The 16,625-nt window shown below is 41.3% G+C and overlaps 1 protein-coding gene across 2 annotated transcripts; it reads right to left on the reverse strand.

Moving 5' to 3' along the window:
* Window positions 1-4,749: 4,749 nt before the first annotated feature.
* Window positions 4,750-15,760, reverse strand: LOC149975413 (uncharacterized). Of its 2 annotated transcripts, XM_090207425.1 has the most exons (5): window positions 15,540-15,760; window positions 14,915-15,232; window positions 10,021-10,141; window positions 6,901-6,934; window positions 4,750-5,474 (listed from the first exon to the last, which is right to left on the reverse strand). In XM_090207425.1, the coding sequence occupies exons 1-5, from the start codon at window positions 15,619-15,621 to the stop codon at window positions 5,388-5,390; spliced, it is 642 nt and encodes a 213-aa protein (XP_090063551.1). In that variant the 5' UTR covers window positions 15,622-15,760; the 3' UTR covers window positions 4,750-5,387. The 2 variants fall into 2 exon arrangements, with proteins under 2 accessions (XP_090063551.1, XP_090063550.1); XM_090207424.1 differs by lacking the exon at window positions 4,750-5,474 and having other exon boundaries at window positions 6,653-6,934.
* Window positions 15,761-16,625: the final 865 nt, after the last annotated feature.

The raw sequence follows: 16,625 nt of genomic DNA on the forward strand, positions 1-16,625 counted from the left end.
CCCCCTGGACACTGTGATCACTTGGCTACATAGCTGATGCCTGCTGGACTGTCCATTAATCACGGTACTCCATTCTGTTTGTTTATGTTTTATCTGTCGGCCCCAGCCGCATTCAGGCTCTGTGTGTAGTTAATCCGACCATCTCTGCCTAGTCAACGCCATTTTACCTGCCTCGCTGTATGTCTCTCTCAAATGTCAATATGCATTGTATACTGTTGTTCAGGTTAGTTATCATTGTTTTAGTTTACAATGGAGCCCCTAGTTCCACTCTTCATACCCCTGATACCTCCTTTGTCCCACCTCCCACACATGCGGTGACCTCACCCATTACAACCAGCATGTCCAGAGATACAACCTCTCTTATCATCACCCAGTGCCTGGGCTTACCTCCGCTGTACCCGCACCCCACCATACCCCTGTCTGCGCATTATGCCCTGAATATATTCTACCATGCCCAGAAATCTGCTCCTTTTATTCTTTGTCCCCAACGCTCTAGGCGACCAGTTTTGATAGCCTTTAGCCGCACCCTCATACTACTCCTCCTCTCTTCCGCGGGTGATGTGGAGGTAAACCCAGGCCCTGCATGTCCCCAGGCACCCTCATTTGTTGACTTCTGTGATCGAAAAAGCCTTGGTTTCATGCATGTCAACATCAGAGCCTCCTCCCTAAGTTTGTTTTACTCACTGCTTTAGCACACTCTGCTAACCCTGATGTCCTTGCCGTGTCTGAATCCTGGCTCAGGAATGCCACCAAAAATTATGAGATTTCCATACCCAACTATAACATTTTCCGTCAAGATAGAACAGCCAAAGGGGGAGGAGTTGCAGTCTAATGCAGAGAGAGCCTGCAAAGTAATGTCATACTTTCCAGGTCCATACCCAAACAGTTTGAACTACTAATTTTAAAAATGACTCTCTCCAGAAATAAGTCTCTCACTGTTGCGGCCTGCTACCGACCCCCCTCAGCTCCCAGCTGTGCCCTGGACACCATTTGTGAATTGATTGCCCCCCATCTAGCTTCAGAGTTTGTTCTGTTAGGTGACCTAAACTGGGATATGCTTAACGCCCCGGCAGTCCTACAATCTAAGCTAGATGCCCTCAATCTCACACAAATCATCAAGGAACTCACCAGGTACAACCCTAAATCTGTAAACAAGGGCACCCTCATAGACGCCCCCCCGCAGCTACTCGCCCAAGCCTCTCCAGGTTCTCCTTTACCCAAATCCAGATAGCAGATGTTCTGAAAGAGCTGCAAAACCTGGACCCGTACAAATCAATCTGGACCCTCTATTTCTGAAACTATCCGCCGCCATTGTCGCAACCCCTATTACCAGCCTGTTCAACCTCTCTTTCATATCGTCTGAGATCCCCAAGGATTGGAAAGCTGCCGCAGTCATCCCCCTCTTCAAATGGGGAGACACCCTGGACCCAAACTGTTACAGACCTATTCCATCCTGCCCTGCCTATCTAAGGTCTTCGAAAGCCAAGTCAACAAACAGGTCACTGACCATCTCGAATCCCACCGTACCTTCTCCGGTGTGCAATCTGGTTTCCGAGCCGGTCACGGGTGCACCTCAGCCACGCTCAAGGTACTAAACGATATCATAACCGCCATCGATAAAAGACAGTACTGTGCAGCCGTCTTCATCAACCTTGCCAAGGCTTTCGACTCTGTCAATCACCATATTCTTATCGGCAGACTCAGTAGCCTCGGTTTTTCTGATGGCTGCCTTGCCTGGTTCACCAAGTACTTTGCAGACAGAGTTCAGTGTGTCAAATCGGAGGTCATGCTGTCCGGTCCTCTGGCAGTGTCTATGGGGGTGCCACAGGGTTCAATTCTCGGGCCGACTCTTTTCTCTGTATATATCAATGATGTTGCTCTTGCTGCGGGCGATTCCCTGATCCACCTCTACGCAGACGACACCATTCTGTATACTTCCGGCCGTACTTGGACACTGTGCTATCTAACCTCCAAACGAGCTTCAATGCCATACAACACTCCTTCCGTGGCCTCCAACTGCTCTTAAATGCTAGTAAAACAAAATGCATGCTTTTCAACCGTTCGCTGCCTGCACCCGCACGCCCGACTAGCATCACCACCCTGGATGGTATCGACCTAGAATATGTGGACATCTATAAGTACCTAGGTGTCTGGCTAGACTGTAAACTCTCCTTCCAGACTCATATCAAACATCTCCGATCTAAAATCAAATCTAGAGTCGGCTTTCTATTCCGCAACAAAGCCTCCTTCACTCACTCACGCCGCCAAACTTACCCTAGCAAAACTGACTATCCTACCGATCCTCGACTTCGGCGATGTCATCTACAAAATAGCTTCCAACACTCTACTCAGCAAACTGGATGCAGTCTATCACAGTGCCATCCGTTTTGTTACTAAAGCACCTTATACCACCCACCACTGCGACCTGTATGCGCTAGTCGGCTGGCCCTTGCTACATATTCGTCGCCAGACCCACTGGCTCCAGGTCATCTACAAGTCCATGCTAGGTAAAGCTCCGCCTTATCTCTGTTCACTGGTCACGATGGCAACACCCACCCGTAGCACGCGCTCCAGCAGGTGTATCTCACTGATCATCCCTAAAGCCAACACCTCATTTGGCCGCCTTTCGTTCCAGTTCTCTGCTGCCAGTGACTGGAACGAATTGCAAAAATCGCTGAAGTTGGACACTTTTATCTCCCTCACCAACTTAAAACATCTGCTATCTGAGCAGCTAACCGATCGCTGCAGCTGTACATAGTCTATCGGTAAATAGCCCACCCAATTTGACCTACCCCTTCCCCATACTGTTTATATTTATTTACTTTTCTGCTCTTTTGCACACCAATATCTCTACCTGTACATGACCATCTGATCATTTATCACTCCAGTGTTAATCTGCAAAATTGTAATTATTCGCCTACCTCCTCATGCCTTTTGCACACAATGTATACAGACTCTCTTTTTTTCTACTGTGTTATTGACTTGTTAATTGTTTACTCCATGTGTAACTCTGTGTTGTTGTCTGTTCACACTGCTATGCTTTATCTTGGCCAGGTCGCAGTTGAAAATGAGAACTTGTTCTCAACTAGCCTACTTGGTTAAATAAAGGTGAAATAAAAAAATAAAATAAAAGATTGAAGCCCAAATATATGCTTCAGAGTTCAAGTAACAGACACATCTCAACATCAACTGTTCAGAGGAGACTGTGTGAATCAGGCCTTCATGGTCGAAAGAAACCACTACTAAAGGACACCAATAATAAGAAGAGACTTGCTTGGGACAAGAAACACAAGCAATGGACATTAGACCGGTGGAAATCTGTCCTTTGGTCTGATGAGTCCAAATTTGAGATTTTTGCTTCCAACCGCCATGTCTTTGTGAGACAGAGAGTAGGTAAACAGATGATCTCTGCATGTGTGGTTTCCACCGTGAAGCATGGAGGAGGAGGTGTGAGGGTGCTTTGCTGGTGACACTGTGATTTATTTAGAATTCAAGGCACACTTAACCAGTATGGATACCACAGCATTCTGCAGGGATACGCCATCCCATCTGGTTTGCACTTAGTGGGACTCTCATTTGTTTTTCAAAAGGACAATGATCCAACACACCTCCAGGCTGTGTAAGGGCTAATTGACCAAGGAGAGTGATGGAGTGCTGCATCACATGGCCTGGCCTCCACATTCACCCGACCTCAACCCAATTGAGATGGTTTGGGATGAGTTGGACCGCAGAGTGAAGGAAAAGCAGCCAACAAGTGCTCAGCATATGTGGGAACTCCTGTTGGACAAGCATTACAGGTAAGCTGGTTGAGAGAAGGCCAAGCGTGTGCAAAGCTGTCATCAAGGCAAAGGGTGGCTACTTTGAAAAATCTAAAATATTAAATATGTTTAGAATTATTTAACACTTTTTATGGTTACTACATGATTCCATATGTGTTATTTAATATTTTTGATGTCTTCATTATTATTATACAATGTATAAACTAGTAAAAATAAAGACTCTTAAATGAGTAGGTGTGTCCAAACTGTTGACCCGATTCGCACAAAGTATGAATATTCTGACTTCTGCAGAGGCAGCATTGCAGTAAATGCTGTATGGAATGCAAATGTTAGATTGACCATGCAGAGCCTTTAAGAATCAACCATCTGTTCACTAATCACTCTCTCTAAAAGCACATTTTAGCTTGAACCGAAAATGTGGTCCAGAGAGGATGTGACGCAATTGCAAAGCCTCTGGAGGTTCAGAGGCCAAATCAAGCTCCATACCACATCGCTGTGCTCCTTCCAAATTGTGTAACAATGCGGAAGCTCCGTATAGCGCAGTGTATCTCATTGACATGATTGGTTGACCGTAGGTGTGGGCGGGAAGTCCTGTAGAAACACAAACTCACTTCCTTAACAACAGCTCTGCTACGCAAAGCGCAAGAGGTATGAATGCCCTGACTTCTGCAGAGGCCGCATCGCAGTAAATGCTGTATGGCCACTGCAGATATCAGATCAATATCCCAGTAAATCTGTACGGCCACTGCAGACATGGCATTGACCATGCAGAACCTTTAAGTAGTGTTTATGTAGCTCTGTCTCAATGTGTCAAACCAGAGGATACTTACAGTAACAGACAGAATATGACTTGTATTGTTTTTGTAACAGATTTTTACTTCTGTTAAAAAGATTCATAATTAAAAAGGTAGGGGACACATTAATATTACTGAGGTGTGCAGCAGGGAAACAACAGGCAGGGACACCATGAAACAGTTAAGTAATTTAATAGACTGGCCCTGCATTCACAGAAGTACATAGAATACATACATTATTTTTGTTTTTTGGGGAAATGCAGTTCTAATAAATCAGAATATAAATCACATATTGTTATTTTGTTTGTTTTATTACCAATATATATAATAAGATGTGTATAAAACATACAATATGTTACAAATTTGAAATGTCTGCATTAATATTCTGTTTTCTAAAGTTACAGTATGAATATAGAGGCAGTTTTACAACAGTACACTGACACCTGGTGGAAAAGTTTATGACTTTGAGATCAGGTGATCTCCACAGAAACATGCTTTGTTCTATCAGAAAGCAACAACAGAACAGCTATAATTTTGAAACATTTATTTAACAATTGTATTTCCATAACAGATGTGCAGCCTGCAGACAGTATGTGTTGATATTTACAACCACCACAGAAGATCTACAGTAAAGGAGAGGCTGATGTATGGCAAGTCAGACAGGAAAAAAATAGGCAGACTTTCAAAGGGCCTTTTCAGTAATCAAAATATGCACAGTAAATGTATATTTACCACTCCACTGTATAAGCTGTATGTTACAAAAAATGTGTCTAATACCATGTCATCATTGGTCAACAGTGCAAGAGGATCAGGGTCAGGGGTTAAGCAGCTGGAGAGTTGAGTAAAGCCCATTGGTTTTCCTTGTGAATGTGCTGTAGGGTTCGATGTCCCGTTGCTCCTCCTACAAAGACATCAACCATATGTCACCGCATTACACTGTAATGTCATATGGGACTGCAACCTGTTCTCAGAGCATTTCGTATAAAACATAAAATATGTTACAAATTTGAAATGTATATATTACAAATTGTAGCTAAATGGCTAATGGTAGCTAGACTAGCGTTTAGTGTTAAATTTAGGAGTTATGGTTAATGTTAGGATTAGTTCAAATGGTTAGGGTTGGAGTTAGGGGAAGGGTTAGCTAACATGCTACGTAGTTGCAAAGTAGCTGAAAAGTTGCTAAAATGCTAAAGTTGTCTGTGAGGAGATTTGAACTCACAACCTTTGGGTTGCTGACGTTCACGTTATACGCATGTTATAGGACCACCCATCCACCCAGCCTACTTTTGTTTTTGCCAAAACTAACCATCTGTTTTATGTAACCATACCAAACATAGCATGCTAATTTGAGTGTCCCGGATTACATTTACTATGTTACGTCTAGTCTATGAGACCAGGCTGGGGGCTGTAGAAAATTCTAATAAATTGGCAGATTTAATTCCCAGGACATTAGCTAACATTCCCATTAAAGGAAAGATTCACCCATTTTGAACGTTATATTGTTTTTGTATATCTCTGAGTGATCAGAGATCATTTCATGTTTCCATGTGTGTCTGAGTTATTGCGATTCATGCAGGTAGAACTTCGGCCAGTATGATGTAGAATTGTGTTAATGTGTCTCTCGCTACACTGGAAGTTAATATGACTTTTAGATCGTGAAAACATCTATCAAACGTGTCAGATTCTAATACTGGCCGATGTCATAACGCGGAAGGTCTCCTCTCGAATGAGCCATTGATGATCTTTTTGCGATATTCCTACCTCGAGAAATTTGTAATTTAACAGAGGGCCTAACACATTTCTCCTATTTGGCTGCATCTTCAGTCCAGGGTGCATTGCACGGTGTCGTTGCGAATGTCAGACTCCACTCTGTGAGGCACATCGATCTGCAGGTTGAACATGGCGAGATTGTAGACTCCTAAATTGATAGTGCAGTTTGTTTAGGCTACTATGCCGATAGTGTCTTTGCTATTATTGTGTGTAGCGACGTTTGCCAGCTAGCTAGCCAGTCAGCTCATAGCGACAGCATTGCATTGTGGATTTTGTAGTCAACAGATTTTCACATGATACGCTCAAATGAAACATATTGTTCTCACAGATTAGTGTTATTTCATTTTGTAAATTATGGGAATGAGTGTTTTTTTCCTTTTAAATTCTATTTTGGGTTAATTAGACATTTTGGGGCAATCTAATGAATGTTCTAGGAACGTTCACAGAACCAATTTTGGTTTGTTGGGTAGTCTCTGAAGATGCCTTCTTATGAATAACATGCAACAGCTAGTAATAACAGGGGTAAACAAAAAACATAAATAGTGTTGTTGTGGCACCTCCTTGACGTTTCCAGACACTTGTAGCTGTGTTCTGTTGAGCAATACATAAGAAGACGGAATTAACATAGCACCAAATGAAACATGTTTTACACAGCACATTTGTGGAGAATTTTTTTTCTCTCACCACTCACTTTTGACAGGAAGTGAGAAGCGAAAAGCCACAACAGTGCTGTTATTAGACACGAGTGACCCATACAAACTCAATTTAGACTTAAAGGGCCAGTGCAGTCAAAAACATGATTTTTTCCCCCCTGTGTTCTATATGGTATTTCCACACTATGAGGTTGAAATAATACTGTGACATTGTTGAGTGCTCCAACTCCTTTCTGCCTCATTTGTCCTTTTGGATGTTTTTCTTGGTAAGGCCTTTTCATGCTTTTCATCATGCTTTTCATCATCTTTTCATCATGCTTTTCATCATGCTTTTCATCATGCTTTTCACCTCACCTTTCCTTTGTTTGCTGAAGAGCGAAGGCCCACCTGAACTCATAGCATCGCATGTATTTCTGAGACACCAACTCAGTACTCTATCCGCATTGTAGATCTGATATGTACAGTTGAAGTCGGAAGTTTACATACACTTAGGTTGGAGTCATTAAAACTCGTTTTTCAACCACTCCACAAATTTCTTGTTAACAAACTATAGTTTTGGCAAAAAGGTGAGAAAATCTACTTTGTGCATGACACAAGTAATCTTTCCAACAATTGTTTACAGACAGATTGTTTCACTTATCACTGTATCACAATTCCAGTGGGTCAGAACACCATCCCAACCGTGAAGCACGGGGGTGGCAGCATCATTTTGTGGGGGTGCTTTGCTGCAGGAGGGACTAGTGGGCTTCACAAAATAGATGGCATCATGAGGATGGAAAATTATGTGGATATATTGACGCAACATCTTAAGACATCAGTCAGGAAGTTAAAGCTTGGTCGCAAATGGGTCTTCCAAATGGACAATGACCCCAAGCATACTTCCAAAGTCAAGGTATTGGAGTGGCCATCACAAAGCCCTGACCTCAATCCTATAAAAAATTTGTGGGGAGAACTGAAAAAGTGTGTGTGAGCAAGGAGGCCTACAAACCTGACTCAGTTACACCAGCTCTGTCAGGAGGAATGGGCCAAAATTCACCCAACTTATTGTGGGAAGCTTGTGGAAGGCTACCCGAAATGTTTGACCCAAGTTAAACAATTTAAAGGCAATGCTACCAAATACTAATTGAGCGTATGTAAACTTCTGATCCACTGGGAATGTGATGAAAGAAATCAAATCTGAAATAAATGATTCTCTCTACTATTATTCTGACATTTCACATTCTTAAAATAAAGTGGTGATCCTAACTAACCTAAAACAGGGAATTTTTACTTGGATTAAATGTCAGGAATTGTGAAAAACTGAGTTCAAATGTATTTGGCTAAGGTGTACGGTGGGGCAAAAAAGTATTTAGTCAGCCACCAATTGTGCAAGTTCTCCCACTTAAAAAGATGAGAGAGGCCTGTCATTTTTATCATAGTTTCACTTCAACAGACAAAATGGGAAGAAAAAAAATCCAGAAAATTACATTGTAGGATTTTTAATGAATTTATTTGCAAAATATGGTGGAAAATAACTATTTGGTCAATAACAAAAGTTTATCTCAATAATTTGTTATATACCCTTTGTTGGCAATGACCGAGGTCAAACGTTTTCTGTAAGTCATCACAAGGTTTTAACACACTGTTGCTGGTATTTTGGCCCATTCCTCCATGCAGATTTCCTCTGGAGCAGTGATGTTTTGGGGCTGTTGCTGGGCAACACAGACTTTCAACTCCCTCCAAAGATTTTCTATGGGGTTGAGATCTGGAGACTGGCTAGGCCACTCCAGGACCTTGAAATGCTTCTTACGAAGCCACTCCTTCGTTGCCCGGGCGGTTTGTTTGGGATCATTGTCATGCTGAAAGACCCAGCCACATTTCATCTTCAATGCCCTTGCTGATGGAAGGAGGTTTTCACTCAAAATCTCACGATACATGGCCCCATTCATTCTTTCCTTTACACGGATCAGTTGTCCTGGTCCCTTTGCAGAAAAACAGCCCCAAAGCATGATGTTTCCACCCCCATGCTTCACAGTAGGTATGGTGTTCTTTGGATGCAACTCAGCATTCTTTGTCCTCCAAACACGACGAGTTTAGTTTTTACCAAAAAGTTATATTTTGGTTTCATCTGACCATATGACATTCTCCCAATCTTCTGTATCATCCAAATGCTCTCTAGCAAACTTCAGACGGGCCTGGACATGTATTGGCTTAAGCAGGGGGACACGTCTGCCACTGCAGGATTTGAGTCCCTGGCGGCGTAGTGTGTTACTGATGGTAGGCTTTGTTACTTTGGTCCCAGCTCTCTGCAGGTCATTCACTAGGTCCCCCCATGTGGTTTTGGGATTTTTGCTCACCGTTCTTGTGATCATTGCGTGGAGCCCCAGATCGAGGGAGATTATCAGTGGTCCTGTATGTCTTCCATTTCCTAATAATTGCTCCCACAGTTGATTTCTTCAAACCAAGCTGCTTACCTATTGCAGATTCAGTCTTCCCAGCCTGGTGCAGGTCTACAATTTTGTTTCTGGTGTCCTTTGACAGCTCTTGCCCATAGTGGAGTTTGGAGTGTGACTGTTTGAGGTTGTGGACAGGTGTCTTTTATACTGATAACAAATTCAAACAGGTGCCATTAATACAGGTAATGAATGAGTGGAGGACAGAGGAGCCTCTTAAAGAAGAAGTTACAGGTCTGTGAGAGCCAGAAATCTTGCTTGTTTGTAGGTGACCAAATACTTATTTTCCACCATAATTTGCAAATAAATTCATTAAAAATCGTACAATGTGATTTTCAGGATTTTTTTCTCTCATTTTGTCTGTCATAGTTGAAGTGTACCTATGATGAAAATTACAGGCCTCTCTCATCTTTTTAAGTGGGAGAACTTGCACAATTGATGGCTGACTAAATATTTTTTTGCCCCACTGTATGTAAACTTCTGACTTCAACTTGAGAATGCACCATTCTTACTAAGTAATTATTCAAATACCAAAAGGCTGACAAACACTCATTACAGCAACTCTTTTACCAAGCTATTAGTATTATCTGACCTGAGATGAATTTTCCTCATGATTACGCCACCAAACACCAGGACAGCTACACATGCTGCAACGCCTGATATCATCCCCCAATAGAAGAGATGGTTGTCTGTGGCCTCTTGCACTTTGGCTCCTGAGAAAGGGGAAAATATATATTAAGATCGTATTTGTTTCTCTTCCGCCATCTTGTTAATTTACATTAAGGCATCGTGTTGTTGACATTCTCCATTTTAAGACATTATTACATGCACTGATGAGAAAATCTAATATTGTTGACTATAGAGATTCTCTCAGTTCTGTCAGATGTAACTTTATGACAGATGTTACAAAACAAAACAAAAACACATAAAGGTAAGCCAAATACAGTTGAAGTCAGAAGTTTACATACACTTAGGTTGGAGTCATTGAAACTCGTTTTTCAACCACTCCACAAATTTTTTATTAACAAACTATAGGTTTGGCAAGTCGGTTAGGACATCTACTTTGTGCATGACACAAGTAATTTTTCCAACAATTGTTAACAGACAGATTATTTCACTTATAATTCACTATCACAATTCCAGTCGGTCAGAAGTTTTCATACACTAAGTTGACTGAGCCTTTTAAACAGCTTGGAAAATTCCAGAAAATGATGTCATGGCCTTAGAAGCTTCTGATAGGCTAATTGACATAATTTGAGACAATTGGAGGTGTATCTGTGAATGTATTTCCAGGCCTAGCTTCAAACTCAGTGATTCTTTGCTTGACATCATGGGAATATCAAAAGAAATCAGCCAAGACCTGAGAAAAAAATGGTAGTCCTCCACAAGTCTGGTTCATCCTTGGGAGCAAGTTCCAAACGCCTGAAGGTACCACGTTCATCTGTACAAACAATGGTACGCAAGTATAAACACCATGGGACCACACAGCCGTCATACCGCTCAGGAAGGAGACGCATTCTGTCTCCTAGAAATAAACGTACTTTGGTGTTAAAAGTGAAAATCAATCCCAGAACAACACAAGGACCTTGTGAAGATGCTGGAGGAAACAGGTACAAAAGTATCTATATCCACAGTAAAACGAGTCCTATATCAACATAACCTGAAAGGCCGCTCAGCAAGGAAGAAGCAACCGCTCCAAAACTTCCATAAAAAAGGCAGACTACGGTTTGCAACTGCACATGGGGACAAAGATCGTACATTTTGGAGAAATGTCCTCTGGTCTAATGAAACAAAAATAGAACTGTTTGGCCATAATGACCGTCGTTATGTTTGGAGGAAAAAGGGGGGGCTTGCAAGCCAAAGAACACCATCCCAACCGCGAAGCACGGGGGTGGCAGCATCCTTTTTTGGGGGTGCTTTGCTGCAGGAGGGACTGGTGCACTTCACAAAATAGATGGCATCATAAGGGAAGAAAATTATGTGGATATATTGAAGTAATATCTCAAGACATCAGTCAGGAAGTTAAAGCTTGGTCGCAAATGGGTCTTCTAAATGGACAATGACCCCAAGCATACTTCCAAAGTTGTGGCAAAATGGCACCTCTCTGGGATATGTGGGATGGTAGTTTCCCACCTCGCCAACAGCCAGTGAAATTGCATGGCACCAAATTCAAAACAACAGAAATCCTATAATTAAATTCCTCAAACATACAAGTATTTTACACCATTTTAAAGATAAACTTCTTGTAAACCCAGCCACAGTGTCCGATTTCAAATAGGCTTTACGGCGAAAGCACACCAAACGATTATGTTAGGTCAGCACCTAGTCACAGAAAACCATGCAGCCATTTTCCAGCCAAGGAGAGGGCTAACACAATTCAGAAATAGCGATTACATGAATCACTAACCTTTGATGATCTTCATCAGATGGCACTCACAGGACTTCATGTTACACAATAAATGTGTGTTTTGTTCGATAATGTTAATCTTTATGTCCAAAACCTCATTTGAAATTGGTGTGTTATGATCAGAAATGCATTGTCTCAAACAAACATCCGGTGAAAGTGCAGAGAGACACATCAAATTACAGAAATACTCATAATAAACTTTGATAAAAGATAAAAGTGTTATGCATGGAAATATAGATAAACTTCTCCTTAATGCAACCGCTATGTCAGATTTCAAAAACACCTTGCGATTATGTTAGGTCAGCGCTAGTCACAGAAAAACATCCAGCCATTTTCCAAAGAAGGAGAGGTGTCAGAAATAGCGTTATACATTTTCACTTACCTTTGATGATCTTGATCGGAATGCACTCCCAGGAATCCCAGTTCAACAATAAATGTTTGTTTTGTTCGATAAAGTCCATAATTTATGTCCAAATACCTCCTTTTTGTTTGCGCGTTTAGCCCAGTAATCCAAATGCATAATGCGTGATCACTTGTTCAGACGAAATGTCAAAAAAGTTATAAGACAGCTCTCATTCTTTCCTCCTTCACAGTATAAGCCTGAAACAAGGTTCTAAAGACTGTTGACATCTAGTGGAAGCCTTAGGAAGTGCAATATGACCCCATAGACACTGTATATTCGATAGACGATGACTTGAAAAACTACAAACCTCAGATTTCCCACTTCCTGGTTGGATTTTTTTCTCAGGTTTTTGCCTGCCATATGAGTTCTGTAATACTCACAGACATCATTCAAACAGTTTTAGAAACTTCAGAGTGTTTTCTATCCAAATCCAAAGCATATTCTAGCTTTTGGGCCTGATTAGCAAGCAATTTACTCTGGGCACCTTATTATCTCAATACTGCCCCCCAGTCCCAAAGAAGTTAAGGACAACAAAGTCAAGGTATTGAAGTGGCCATAAAGCCCTGACCTCAATCCCATAGAAAATCTGAGGGTAGAACTGAAAAAGCGTGTGTGAGCAAGGAGGCCTACAAACCTGACTCAGTTACACCAGCTCTGTCAGGAGGAATGGGCCAAAATTCACCCAACTTAATTGTGGGAAGCTTGTGGAAGGCTAGCTGAAGCGTTTGACCCAAGTTAAACAACAACAAAAAGGCAATGCTACCAAATACTAATTGAGTGTATATAAACTTCTGACCCACTGGGAATGTGATGAAAGAAATAAAAGCTGAAATAAATCAATCTCTCTACTATTATTCTGACATTTCATTCTTAAAATAAAGTGGTGATCCTAACTGACCTAAAACATGGAATTTTTACTAGGATTAAATGTCAGGAATTGTGAAAAACTGAATTTAAATGTATTTGGCTTAGGTATATGTAAGCTTCCGACTTCAACTGTACATATTACATATTGAAGGTACTTTTGCACATTACATACACTACCATTCAAAAGTTTGGGGTTTTTGTCAATTTTTTGGTCCATTAAAATAACATCAAATTGATCAGAAATATAGTGTAGACATTGTTAATGTTGTAAATGAGTATTGTAGCTGGAAACGGCTGATTTGTTATGGAACATCTACGTAGGCGTGCAGAGGCCCATTATCAGCAACCATCACTCCTGTGTTCCAATGGCACGTTGTGTTAGTTAATCCAAGTTGATCATTTTAAATGGCCAATTGATCATTAGAAAACCTTTTGCAATTATGTTAGCACAGCTGAAAATTGTTGTCCTGATTTAAAGAAACTGGCCTTCTTTAGACTAGTTTAGTATCTGGAGCATCAGCATTTGTGGGTTCGCTTACAGGCTCAAAATGGCCAGAAACAAAGAACTTTCTTCTGAAACTCGTCAGTCTATTCTTCTTCTGAGAAACGAAGGCTATTCCATGCGAGAAATTGCCAGGAAACTGAAGATCTCGTACAACACTGTGTACTACTCTCACAGAACAGAGCAAACTGGCTCTAACCAGAATAGAAAGTGTGGGAGGCCACGGTGCATAATTGAGCAAGAGGACAAGTACATTAGTGTCTAGTTGAGAAACAGATGCCTCACAAGTCCTCAACTGGCAGCTTCGTTAAATAGTACCCGCAAAACACCAGTCTCAACAGTGAAGAGTTGACTCCGGGATGCTTGCCTTCTAGGCAGAGTTGCAAAGAAAAAGCCTTATCTCAGCCTGGCTAATAAAAATAAAAGATTAAGATGGGCAAAAAAAACACAGACACTTGACAGAGGAAGATTGGAAAAAAATGTAATGGACAGACAAATCTAAGTTTCAGGTGTTCAGATCACAAAGAAAAATGTGTTAGATGCAGAAAAAATGAAAAGATGCTGGAGGAGTGTTTGACGCCATCTGTCAAGCATGGTGGAGGCAATGTGATGGTGTGGGGGTGCTTTGGTGGTGGTAAAGTGGGAGATTTGTACAGGGTGAAAGGGATCTTGAAGAAGGAAGGTTATCACTCCATTTTGCAATAACATGCCATACCCTGTGGATGGCACTTAGTTGGAGCCAATTTCCTGCTACAACAGGACAATGACCCAAAGCACAGCTCCAAACTAAGCAAGAACGATTTAGGGAAGAAGCAGTCAGCTGGTATTCTGTCTATAAGGGAGTGGCCAGCACAGTCACCGGATCTCAACCCTATTGAGCTGTTGTGGGAGCAGCTTGATTATATGGTACGTAAGAAGTGCCCATCAAGCCAATCCAACTTGTGGGAGGTGCATCAGGAAGCATAGGGTGAAATCTCTTCAGATTTCCTCAACAAATTGACAACTAGAATGCCAAAGTTCTGCAAGGCTATAATTGCTGCAAATGGAGGATTCTTTGACGAAAGCAAAGGTTGAGGGACACAATTATTATTTCAATTAAAAATCATTATTTATCAACGTCTTGACTATATTTCCTATTCACTTTGCAACTCATTTCATGTATGTTTTCATGGAAAACAAGGACATTTCTAAGTGACCCCAAACGTTTGAACGGTAGTGTACATTCCACTAAATATGCGGTGATAAGACATTATGCTGGGGCTCATTTTTTATATATTGTAAACAATCCCATCAGACCAAACACTTACCATTGACATAAATATGCATGTCTTTATAATCCCGTCCCCCATTATATCCACACTGACAGGTGTAGTTCCCTTCATCAGATGGTTGTATGTTGGTGATGTGTAGACACACTCTGTCATTCTCTGTCTGCAGTGTGACTCTGGGGTCACAAGTGCTGTTGGTATGATTTGTCTCAACGTCGTGTGAAACTCTACACTCGTGACCTCCACTTATAACTCTATTTTTGTGACATACTACAGTACTGATGTCAGTGAGAGTTTGGTTTGAGCAGAGAAGAGTGGCATCTGCTCCTCCGGTCTCCAATGTTTTGTTTTGAGTCACTGCCAACAGGAAAGGACATGAACCTTGAGTGTTTTTTCATAAGAAAATATTAAGTAGTGAAGTAAAAAAAACATTTTACAATGAAACGGCATTTGAATAAAATAATAATAAAAACACATTTCAGAATGTTAATGAAATATAAATATAGAAATAAACAACTTTACCTTGTGCATAACTAAACTCCTATTGTTAATGGAATAATGGAAATGCGTCACAAATGCAACATCTGAGGACTGGCGCTCTTTCCTTTCTTCCATGTTGCATAATGCTGTGTGTGTCAGAGAAAAAGACAAATATCCCTCTTACCTTCAACAGCTGTGCATTGACCCAGCAGCAGCAAAAGCAGAGAAAGCCTGAATATATTTCCACACATACTGACCAACTGCATAACCAAATGTTACTCCGATATTTTCTGCTCAGACTGACAGCAGAACAAAAGTCAAACTAAAGCAAAGCAAAGTCCTTTTGACAGGTTTGACCCAGTTACATGATCTGATGCTATCTGAGAGGAGGAAGTGGTGCTGTGTAAATGTATTCTAGCTTCTATGTGTGACTTTCACAATGACAATACATCTAGTGGGCTGTGTCTAGGGGCTATCCAGTGCAACCACCACATACTAAATACACATGTCAAGAGGTCCACTTCCTGCTCTATCAACAATGATAGATTCTGACAGCACCCCAAGACCGAGGGGGGTATATCAAGTAATTGATGGTTAGAACTGGTCCTCCAGGTTAATAACAGGAAATTAACCTACCAAGTGCTATGTTTCTATTTCTGATATATTATTATAATCATTCAATTAAATTATTACTGGGGAAAAATGTGTACGCATAGCATGCGCCAAGTTTACTAATCTCTTTTTGTAGGTGCGCAGTCTTTTCAGAAATGGCACACGCATATATTTAGTGTAACATTTACGCAAAGGTTATAAATGCGAGAGGATTTTGCACCGGTATGCATACTATGGCACTGTTGAGTGCTGATGTTTATTGTGCTGATCAAATGGACATCTTGTACTAGCATCACATGTAGGCTATCTACAGCACACTAAAGGTCTCACTTCTGAAAATAATGTTACATAGTCATCTGCACCTCCCCCCATTTGATCTCACTTCTCAGAGCTTAAAAACAGACTAAATATGGTAGGTGTGAAAGCTAACCTAGACTTGTGTCGAGTTGATGTGCTCCTTTTGGCCCATTTCAGCCACATACTTTAGTGGTGGCCAGTCGTCTTGTGTCCCTCCAGGATGTAACAGTCTGAAGCTGAACGATGATGTATAAGACTGTTGATGATGTATAAGACTGTTGATGATGTATATGACTGTTGGTTCACAGTCCATAAAATGTGCATCCTCGTAATGGCTCATTGCTTTTGGTGACTGAAAAAG

Source organism: Oncorhynchus mykiss, chromosome 18, assembly GCF_057628025.1.
Source record: "Oncorhynchus mykiss isolate SJ-2025 chromosome 18, ASM5762802v1, whole genome shotgun sequence".
In the NCBI taxonomy this organism is placed as follows: Eukaryota; Metazoa; Chordata; class Actinopteri; order Salmoniformes; family Salmonidae; genus Oncorhynchus; species Oncorhynchus mykiss.

Coding starts and splice junctions, on each gene's coding strand:
- LOC149975413 (XM_090207424.1), bottom strand. CDS start 15,621: ATGCAGTTGGTCAGTATGTGTGGAAATATATTCAGGCTTTCTCTGCTT. Junction 15,233..15,539: donor TCAATGCACAGCTGTTGAAG/GTAAGAGGGATA, acceptor TCCTGTTGGCAG/TGACTCAAAACAAAACATTG. Junction 6,935..10,020: donor ATGAGGAAAATTCATCTCAG/GTCAGATAATAC, acceptor ATTGCTCAACAG/AACACAGCTACAAGTGTCTG.